Source organism: Canis aureus, chromosome 9, assembly GCF_053574225.1.
Source record: "Canis aureus isolate CA01 chromosome 9, VMU_Caureus_v.1.0, whole genome shotgun sequence".
Taxonomy (NCBI): Eukaryota; Metazoa; Chordata; class Mammalia; order Carnivora; family Canidae; genus Canis; species Canis aureus.
Window position 1 is genome coordinate 6,714,526 of NC_135619.1, and position 10,397 is coordinate 6,724,922.

At 40.3% G+C, this 10,397-nt stretch overlaps 1 protein-coding gene across 1 annotated transcript in view; it reads right to left on the reverse strand.

Moving 5' to 3' along the window:
* The window catches only part of SLC7A8 (solute carrier family 7 member 8), a 49,292-nt gene extending 41,223 nt beyond the window's left edge, over positions 1-8,069 (reverse strand). The window contains exon 1 of the mRNA XM_077908625.1: positions 7,128-8,069. Coding sequence (XP_077764751.1) covers positions 7,128-7,278 — 151 coding nt within the window. The 5' untranslated portion in view covers positions 7,279-8,069. The remainder of the gene's footprint in view (positions 1-7,127) is intronic.
* Between the last annotated feature and the right edge of the window lie 2,328 nt (positions 8,070-10,397).

Here is a 10,397-nt window from a genome sequence, read left to right on the forward strand (position 1 = left end):
CAGGGTCTGTTAACAAAAGCTGCTTTATCCCTAAGGCAACTTGATCTGCCTGTATCAGGCACTTACTAAATACTCTATGCAGAACTGTACTCTAAAGAAACAGCTAAAGCATTTATGCATTTCATAGATATATTTAAAATCTATATACAGATGAGAAAAGTACATTGATAATTCTGCTGCAAGTGTACCACTACTCTCTCTGGGTAATCCACCTTCACAGGATGAAGCACTGTGTGAGATTGCCTGGAACATCTTCCAGCATACTTTGAAACCCTCTCCCCAGAAGTGACGTCGCTGCTCATGCTGAGGTTATTTAAAGTAGGTAGCAAACCAATGGGAATACTTGTGACTGTGACAAAGGAGGAAGGATGAGATGTAATCGATAAAGCTTTTCAGCTCAAACTTCATTCATTCTATAAATAAAATAGCTTAAAATAGGCCTGGGGGACACTTTTTGTTTCTTAGAAATAAAATTCACCCAGTGCTCAGCATGGGGCCTAGCATATAAGGTGCTGAGTAAGTGTTTGTTGAATGTTAAAATATGGACTAGTCTCAGATCCTGGATCAGCAGCTCCCATCTCTGTCCCAGGGAATAGCCTGCAGTTTGCCATTTCCAGATTTCCAGGGAGAAGGGACTGGGGGTGGGAATGTTCCTCTGTAGGCATGTTCTAGGAGGGAGCAAGGCATAGTCTTTCTTGCTCTGCATGCTATGCTCAGCCAGGAGTTAAAAATTGGAAGGGAACAGTTCCTACTCCCTGGGCTTCTGAATGGTTGCTGTTTTTGGTGGTTCAGAATATATTATTGGATTATTTGCTCATGCGGGCTTTTTTGACACCTCTGCATCACCCCAAACATAAACAACAAAATAAGACCAACGAATGCCTGAGGCATTTCTTTATGAGGTAGCTATGATCTGGATTAACCCTCAGAGGAAAGAAAACCTTAGTAGCCAGGCAATTTGAGAAGCCCCAATCTGTATGCCCCATACCTCCACGCCACTTTAATAAGCTGGTTTAATTCAGAAAAGCTATATATATGCTGCCATATATATATGCTATATATATGCTTCTCTCCAAGAAGGTCATTTGATCCAGGTACAGGGTAATTGTTGTTGTTGTTGTTTTTCTAAATAAGATGAGCTATTTGGTTCCGTTTCTTCGACACAGTTTTTACCTGCTGGGTTATATTTCCTTCCTCTAACCCCAAGAGTCTGCTAGTCACTCAATCTGCATAACTCTGCTCTTGGGGAGAACATATTATAGCTCTGCTAGTAGCTGGCTCAACCAGATTGCTCCTTGAGCTCCATGGTTCCTGGAGGCAGGAAGCATGCAACAGGATCCCTGTCCCCAGCTGCCTGGAGCTACATGCTGTGGAGCACTTTTGTTAAGCCCAGTGGCTTCAGAGTTCAATGACCTAAGGGGAATCCTGGCTCTATCATTGACCTCTTGTTCATTCAAACCTTTCCTTTCTATAATGGTACTAATTGCATGAAATTAGAAGAGAATATTTATAAAGCACTGATCAGGTACTACTACCAGTGCATAGCAGTGCTCAGGAAATGGTAGCTACTTATTATTAAGATTGCACTGCTGGGTATAGCCTTTCTCTGTTCACCAAGATGTGTTTGTTTTGACAAGCCTCCTACTTGGCTTCTGTCTCAGAGTTTTCTCTGAGAACAATGAGTTTTAAACATGTTTTTATCTTGAATGAACCAAATCCTAATCCCTCCATGTTTTTGAAAAAAGTTGAAGTACAAACTCAAGAAGCAATTGCCACACTCCATCCCTCTGGTTAATACCCAGTAGACATTTTGGGGATTAGAAAGCTAATACAAAAAAAAAAAAAAAAAAGAAAGAAAAAGAAAAAGAAAAAGAAAGCTAATACATCATACTAGAGACTAAAATGTAAAATCTTCTGAAGTGGTGGAAAACACATGGGTTTGAAAATCTTTTGAACTTGAAAAATTTCCAAATCAGCCCAATGCCATTGTAGTATGCTCACAGATACCCACTTCTTTGTTGACAAATACTCTTTTTTAAAAAAAGTTTTCCCCCCAACCCTTCAATATCAGACATTCAAGGTCTTTCCTGACTCTGATAGCAGGGGTATGGTCCTCCCTGGTCTAATCCCCCACCACACAAAACACACTGGCTTTATTCCTTTCTGTCTCAGTTGCCGATTAGAAATTAGGAATGGCTAAGAGCTTTGGCTCTGGAGTTAGACCATCTCAGTTATCAGTTGTGTAACCATGGGCAAATTACCTACCAGCTCTGTGACTCAGTTCCCCATGTATAAAAATAGAGATAATTATGATATCTACTTCCATGGGATTGTGGTCAGGATTAAATAAGGTAATATACATAAAAAGTTCATAGCACAGGAACTGGCATTTAGAGCTCAATAAATACTATTTTATTGTATTTATCTTATTGTTTTGAAGATTTTATTTTTAAGGAATCTCTATATCCAGTGGGGCTTACCCACTATACCCAGAACCCTGAGATCAAGAGTCACTTGCTCCACTCACTGAGCCAGCTAGGCTGGCTTTTTTTTTTTTTTTTTTAGATCCTGTTAGTGGGAAAGAGTGGTCTAACAGCTAGACCTGCATTCAGTATTGCTCTGCAGCAAGTATACCATGTCCATTCATAACATATATTGTGCTAAAAACAAAATGGTCTGACATAATATGAATATTTTTTCTTTAGGCTCTGCAGCTGGCCTGGTGCCATCAGACCTAGATTCTGGGTATGTACCTAAATATGTTATTGGTATAAAGTGATCTAAATAGCCAGAAACTCTGTGGGTACCTCGACCATGGCTGGGGAGAACTCTGGTCCTAAGAAGAAAGGTGGGCATGTGAGAGAGTTAATAGGAGCATAGTCTGTGCTGGTCAGACCCTATAGCAGCTGAGCCAACACCACCTCAGGCTGCCCCTGCCCCAAGCCTTACTGCAATTGTACCAGGAATGTTACATTCTATCTCCAGCTGATTGCTTAGCTCCCCTTTACACTGGGACACTCCTTTGCTATGAACACACCACTAACTGCTTCATCTGTAAAAAACAAATAAGGACCTCTGCCCAGGGTCTAAATGAAAGCATCCTTTTAGGACATAAACATAGAAAAAGCTCAGTTCAGGACTCAGACAAGCTCCAGGTTTGAATCTCGCCTTCAATAACTTTTTAGGTGGGCAAACGTCAACAAGTTGCTTATCCCTCTGAACCTCTATTTTCTTATTTGGAGAAAGGGATAAGAAGTGCCTCCCAAGAAGGGTATTGTGAGGGATAAATAGGATACTGATGTTGGGTAATTGTACAAGTTTCTGGCCTATAATAATAAGTGCTTAATAACGTTGGGGCACCTGGTTGGCTCAGTCAGCGGAGCATGTAACTCTTTTTTATTTTTTTAAAGATTTTATTAACAACTTTATTTTTTTTATTTTTATTTATTTATGATAGGCACACAGTGAGAGAGAGAGGCAGAGACATAGGCAGAGGGAGAAGCAGGCTCCATGCACCGGGAGCCCGACGTGGGATTCGATCCCGGGTCTCCAGGATCGCGCCCTGGGCCAAAGGCAGGCGCTAAACCACTGCGCCACCCAGGGATCCCTAAAGATTTTATTTATTTATTCATGAGACACCACACACAGAGAAGCAGAGACACAGGCAGAGGGAGAAGCAAGCTCCATGCAGGGAGCCTGATATGGGACTCGGTCCCAGATCCTGGGATCATGCCCTGAGCCAAAGGCAGATGCTCAACCACTGAGCCACCCAGGAGTCCCAAGTGTGTAACTCTTGATCTCAAGGTTGTAGGTTTGAACCCCACATTAAGTGAAAGATAGCTTAAAAAATAAAATCTTAAAAGAATAATGATAGCTCTTAATAGTAGCTTGGGTATCATTGATAGATAAATTTTGCCATTCCATCACACTCTCTTTGGATTTTGGAGGGACTGCACATTCATGGGGAAATCTGAGTTCATTTGCTGCCAACAGATTCCCTTAGCCAAGTACACAGAGAGCAATAATCTGGTTAGATTAGGGCAAAGATGATGTTAAAAAATTAAAATGGCCTGGAATTCTTGGCTAGCTTAGTCAGTGGAGCATGCAACTTTTGATCTCAGGATTGTGAGTTCAAGCCCCACTTGAGTGTAAATCTTACTTAAAAACAAAAACAAAACAAAACAAAACAAAAAAACAGCTCAACCTACTTGTCCAGGCTGATTCTTCAAGTCAAGTTCCCAATAGTCCTTCAGGTAAACACTTCTTATTACTACCATATTCAAATTTTTGTCCAAGAGCCAATTAAGTACAATAATCATTTGAGTGATTGTTCCATGTCAGGCTAAGCACCACAGATTCAAAGATGTAGAAGATATTTTTTTTCTCAAGGGATTAACTGTTTAGTTGTTATTCTTTTACCTATGAAATCTCCTAGAATCATCTTCTCCATTCCATCTTTCCCCATATCCTTCAATATATTTCTTAATCTAGTGCTGGGTGATAACTCTCTTCTTACACTTCCTACCGTTCACCTAACTTTGCCCTCATTCAGCTCCTACACAACTCAAACATATCATTTTAATTTTTAGTGTTCTTTGTTTAATGTATATGAATCTCATCTCCCCAATCAGATTATAGGTAACTCTGGGGCATGAGTTTCTATTAGTTCATTCTATATTCCCTAACACCTGCCATTCTGTTATTACTAATTTAGATAATCGATGATTGTCAATGAAGTTTTATGAGCTTGTATGAAACACATAGTTTAACTTATTCCCCTAAGTCAATTGGGTATGAGATAGATAGATTTGAGGCAAATGCTACTTTCCCATAGTATCACCTGACCTACTTAGGAAATTTCCTTTCTCTTTTTGCCTTCTAATTTTCTCTCTTCCACAGTGTTGGAAGATCACTGAATTCTGCATGGAAAATGCCATTTCTATTTTTGCAGTTGGTCTTGAAAAGACTTGAATCATTATCATCTACTCAGAATCTCCACTAGAAGAGAACAAAGCAGCTGCTCAGTACATCTGCAACTCAACAACTGTGCAGGAGGAGAAGCAGAAAGGATTTTGCCCCCATATCGTCCTAAAGGGGAACTCTGTGTCTCACTCTAGCTTAAATGGAGGTAGAATAGTGCCTATTAACACTGCAAAGATTCTCATGGTTTGGAAAAACATCCTGCTTTCTCTGAAATCACCTATTTGGGATCTCTCTTCACCACAGAGTTATTATTCTTGTCATTGTAACATCAATGGGAATATTGGGACTATTCTCACACTGAAGCACAATCTGTAAGGTTGTAAACAAATCAGTAGTAACATTCACCCAACTGAGATTGTATTTCTTCAATATTTATTAAGCTATTGAAGAAAGAGACAAGAACAACCTTGGTATATATGAAAATATCCTCTACCTTGAATACCTGAGCATATACAGAAGTGGGTGAGCAAGGCTGAGGCAGGAAGAAGGTTTAATTGTGCTTGTGTGCATGTGGGTGTGCACATCTAGGTATGAATCAGAACCTTCCCAAAGGGAGGAAAATGCTTAATCCTATCAGTCAAACTGGTGAAAGAGGTAACAGGCTCTGGGCTATTTATAGACCTTAAATTGGCATGTGCTGTACATATCGAATACTTTGCTGATTTCATTTTTTAGAGCAATTGAGATAAAGGAGAAGCAAAGAAAAGGTAATAAGAGATTCAGATCATGACTGTAATTTTAAAAGTAACATTACCTTTCTTATAACTGTAGATACCTGGAAAATTTCCCAGACTCAGAGAATTAGATAAAATGGGATTCCATTTTGAAAACAGAGCAGATATAACATGATCACTGAAGTCTGGGTGTAGAGGTGAAGAGGATTATCTGAATACTGTACTGATTTTATTTGATTTCAAGGGTGTTCTCCAGTGTCACTATTGCTCAGGTGACAAAATGCCTCTGTGCTGCTGCATATGACATGGGCTCATCCGGAGACACTGATTCGTGGGCAACAGGACACAATAAGCCTTCAAAAGGAACTTTGGAGAGATGACACAAACATACCTGGCCTGACCTACCCATGCCCCTTTCGCTGGGCAGAGGGTAAAGCCCTCTATCAAAAACAGCAAAAGAAACGCTCACCCTCTGAATTAAGGACAGTAATGAGCTATTGCTCATCCATCTCCAGGGCCTCTCTGGAAAGAGGAAGATGTATTGTTTAGAGATGGAACCATATTTGGGATCCTCTGCCTAGCAGACTGTGGTTAGGGGATTGGAGTGGCTTGCACTGGCACTCTTAGGGAAACTCAGGCCCCCCCAGCTTCAAAGTCTTCTAGCTGGGACACGTTTTATCCATCAGTTTCCCCTTGACTCCACATTCTAGTCCTTCTAGTTACTCCTATTTCCCTTTGAGAGCCTCATAAGGTCTTCTATGAATGTTAAGAGATCAGTGGATTCTCTAGGGAACCAAAGAAATTGCAAACTCTACATTTATGAAGAGGCATAATCCATCTAATCTCTCCTTTTCCTATGGTTTATTTCCTCTTCTGTGAAATGGGAACAACAGCCCTGTCACATCTACAGAGTGGGAGTGCTGGATAAGATGAAAAAGCTACAGAAGGGTAAGGCGTTATCACTGCTCTTGTAGCTATTTTCATTATTACACATCCCTTAGGCCCACAGTTTCTCAGGATGTAAAACAACAGAATATCTAAGTAGGTCTCAAAAGCCCGTTCGCAGTCTGCTAAAGAGATGGCTACATGAAAGCTTGCTGGAAATTCCGGTTCCCTAGCCCCACTGTAAGTCAATGGAATCAGAACTTTCAAGTGTGGAGCCAGGAGACCTGTATTTTCAACAAGCTCCCAGGCTTGTTGACCATCAGCCAGGTGTGTGAGCCCTATTGCTCCATTCTATGAACACTGTACAGAACTGCTCAGCCTAGTTTGGAGGAAGAGATGGATGACATACACAGATTCCTAGACCCCTCAAATGTGGGGGGGGGGGATGGGTTGCAGCACAGGTGAAGGACAATCCTTTTCTAAGGAAGTAGGAAGCAAAAATAGCACTTTTGAAGGGCTAAGATTCCACAAGAGGACCACCAGAGAAGGGAAAGAGTGGTGGGTAGAAAAAGGAATTGGACTCACCTACAATGATACCACAAGCACTGACCAATCCAATCTCTTTCTTCAGGGCTACTCCGCCCCCTGTGGAACCAGTCTCCTGGCTGGCCTCCAACTCGCTCCCACCTGGGTTGTTCTTTTCAGCGTTGTTTCGGTGCCTGGCTCCTTTTTCCATCTTTCTCACAGGGTTTTCACCTCCAAAAGGTATCTCCCTTTCTAAATACTTGTGGGTGCAAATATATTTTAAGAGACTGTCTTTCAAATTGAAATGTCCTTTTCTGAAATAAGGACCACTCCCACCCTCTTGAAAAAGACTCAGGCAGATAAAAGAGAAAACCAAAAATATTCCTATTCCGTATTGACACTTTCTTGTCACTTGTGCTGACGAACAACGGAAGGGTTGGTAAAAGGGGGCGAAAAGAGACACAGATATTTGAATATAAAAATAGAACTGTACCAGCTACTCCGGCTGGAATTTTCCTGAAGGGGATGTAGATCTTCAGAGACCAGGATGGCTCTGCAATGTGTACCAGGCAATGGCTTATTTTAGACGCTTCAAAGATATAGTCTGGGTTTCACTCAGCTCTGCCTCTAAGGAAACAAAGATTGTCTTTACCTCCCCTTAGACCTTTCTTTTACGATGAAGATAAGAGTTTTCATGAACTGAAGGGGAAAAAAAAAAAAAAAAAAAAAGGCAATCCTCCGGTACTTTCTTCTCTTCCAGAAAAACAACTGTGGACCAGACCGGTTTGCTCTAGATCTTGTTTCCACCTGCTGTGGGTTTGTTTCCCCCCCCCGTCTTCTGTCTTCTGCTTTTTCCAGATGTCCTCTTATGTCTTGTTTGTTTTCCTGTTCTTGTTTTCTTTCCTCTGAGCTCCGACCTCACGGCACAGACTGCCCCATCTCTCTAGGTTATGGGAGAGTGACTCTGGCACACACGATTGTGCTTCCCTTTTAGCATGGGGTTTTATGTGCCGAGCTAGCTCCGCCCCCACCTCCACGGTCTCTCCATCCTCTGTCCGTCTCCTCCCTCCTCTTCAATTTAAATATTAGCACACAGCCCCCAAAGATCACCGAGAAGATGGATTAAAATATTCTGCTTTGTAATCGTCTCTCATGCTCCATTTTTCTCCTTGTGAGAAGTGGAAGTAAAATCCTTCCATGTCAACTGTTCTGGGAGAGTTCATTAGCTGGTATAGCGTTACAGGTCACACAGCATTTGTGAGCTTTATAAATAAGAGACTGGTTGTGCAGACACTTAAATGCCATCAGAAATACACTGGCGACTGTGCTAAAATATTTATGTCCGGATCATTTGAGGATACAGGAGAGAAGGTTATAAGGACCTTGTCTTCAAGTTTCTGAAAGTAGGAAATGCTTGGGGGTGGGGTGGGGAATGGAAAGAATTAAGAATAATGGAGAAGAGGTTCATTTAGTATAATTGTGAGCTGTGAAGAGCATAGGTGAAACAATCCCCAGGAAGAGGTGGTAGACTTGCTGTTCACAGCTCTTACTTAGGTTAGCTAAAACAGGACAAAAATGACTCCCACCCTGGACCCAGGAAAGAATGACACAAAATCTGGTAGAATGGAAACTTTCACAGCTTCCAACTTATTTTGCATTGATAGATTACTTGAGAGACAGCCTGGGGAAGAAGTGGGGAGCTTTCAGCACCTTTCTGATCATAAAGCAGATTGCTGGTGTTAAGAGATGGCCAACTTATTACCATATTGATATTGTGTCTTGGTGTCCCTGAAGAATTTCACCCAGGAACTGCTGCCTTATGGTGAGAGCAATGATATCTATTATAATTGTAAAGTACTTTGAAAAAGCAGCAAGAAGCAATAGAGCAGACCACTCTATAAACCCAAAATAAAATTACTTTGAATCTATATTAAATAAATTACGCAAAAGCATTTGATTTTATTTTTATTTTTATTTATTTTCTTTTTTTTTTTGCATTTGATTTTAAAGTGAGTCTGAGGGGATCCCTGGGTGGCTCAGCGGTTTAGCGCCTGCCTTTGGCCCAGGGAGCTATCCTGGAGTGTCGGGATCGAGTCCCGGGATTGAGTTCTGGCATGGAGCCTGCTTCTCCCTCTGCCTGTGTCTCTGCCTCTCTCTCTCTCTCTCTCTCTCTCTCTCTCTCTCTATGTCTATCATGAATTAAAAAAAAAAAAAATTTAAAGTGAGTCTGAAAAAATAAAGGTTCCCACACTGACCAGTAAGTACAGAAATTTGGCCTCACTTTTTGGATAATCTTCCAAAAGACTTCAGCTTTTAAGGAAAATAAATACTTAATTGCTTAAAGTAGGGATGGTTGAGCTATTGTAGCAAAGACTTTCCAAATAAGATAAAGTCCAATCCACAGTATTTCCACTTTGCCCCTTAACACTCAGCAAGTATTAAGAAGTTTCAAAGGTTGGGAGTTCAATCTCTTCTTCAAGATACAGCAAATTGAAAGCCTCAGCAAAATAAATAAATAAATAAATAAATAAATAGGATTTTTAATAAAAAGAACAGACAAATAAGGAAATATATAGCACAGAACTCCATGGGAGGGGAGGAGTCATGGCAATTTTGAATTGCCTCTGGCCTTTCCTGAAGGACAAAGCATTGAGGAAAAATTTGATGGATTCATTTTTAAACAATATGATTTGAAGACTTCCGCTCAAATTTCCACATTCAGGTACAAAACAAATAATCTTTTTCCTTCTCAAATAGGAGTTCTTTCCATAACATTTATATTTCCAATTTAAATGATACAGATTTAATATGAGATAAAACATGAATGTGCAAATCAACCACAGAATGGTAAGCTTTAGCCAGCTGAATTTATGATTGAAGAAATTATGGGATCAAATACATTCTTGGGGTGAAGTGATACTAAGCATATCACTAAAATACTTAGTACTAAGGACTCTTCCCTCTTTCAACAGGACTATTTATTCATATTACATGGCTCTCTTCAGGTTGGAATCTTTTTTGTGAAATAAACCCTAGGTGTGTCAAAATTCCACATGACTAACATTGAACACAGAGAGTAAAAAAGTCTCAGTGTAATATGCTGGAAAAAATCTATAGAAATGATTAACTGAAGTTTCTTATTGAGATTTTGAGCACTGAATTATTTTATACTTATAACTCTATTCAACATTTCCCTATATATCTTTTGTCCTGCTTTCCACATTTAAATAGTGTTTTAGAGTCTACAAACTGTTTTATGCACAATAGCTCAGGTTTTTTTCTTCTTTATAAAATACTTTGGGTAGACAGGGTAGTTACTTTTTCTTATTA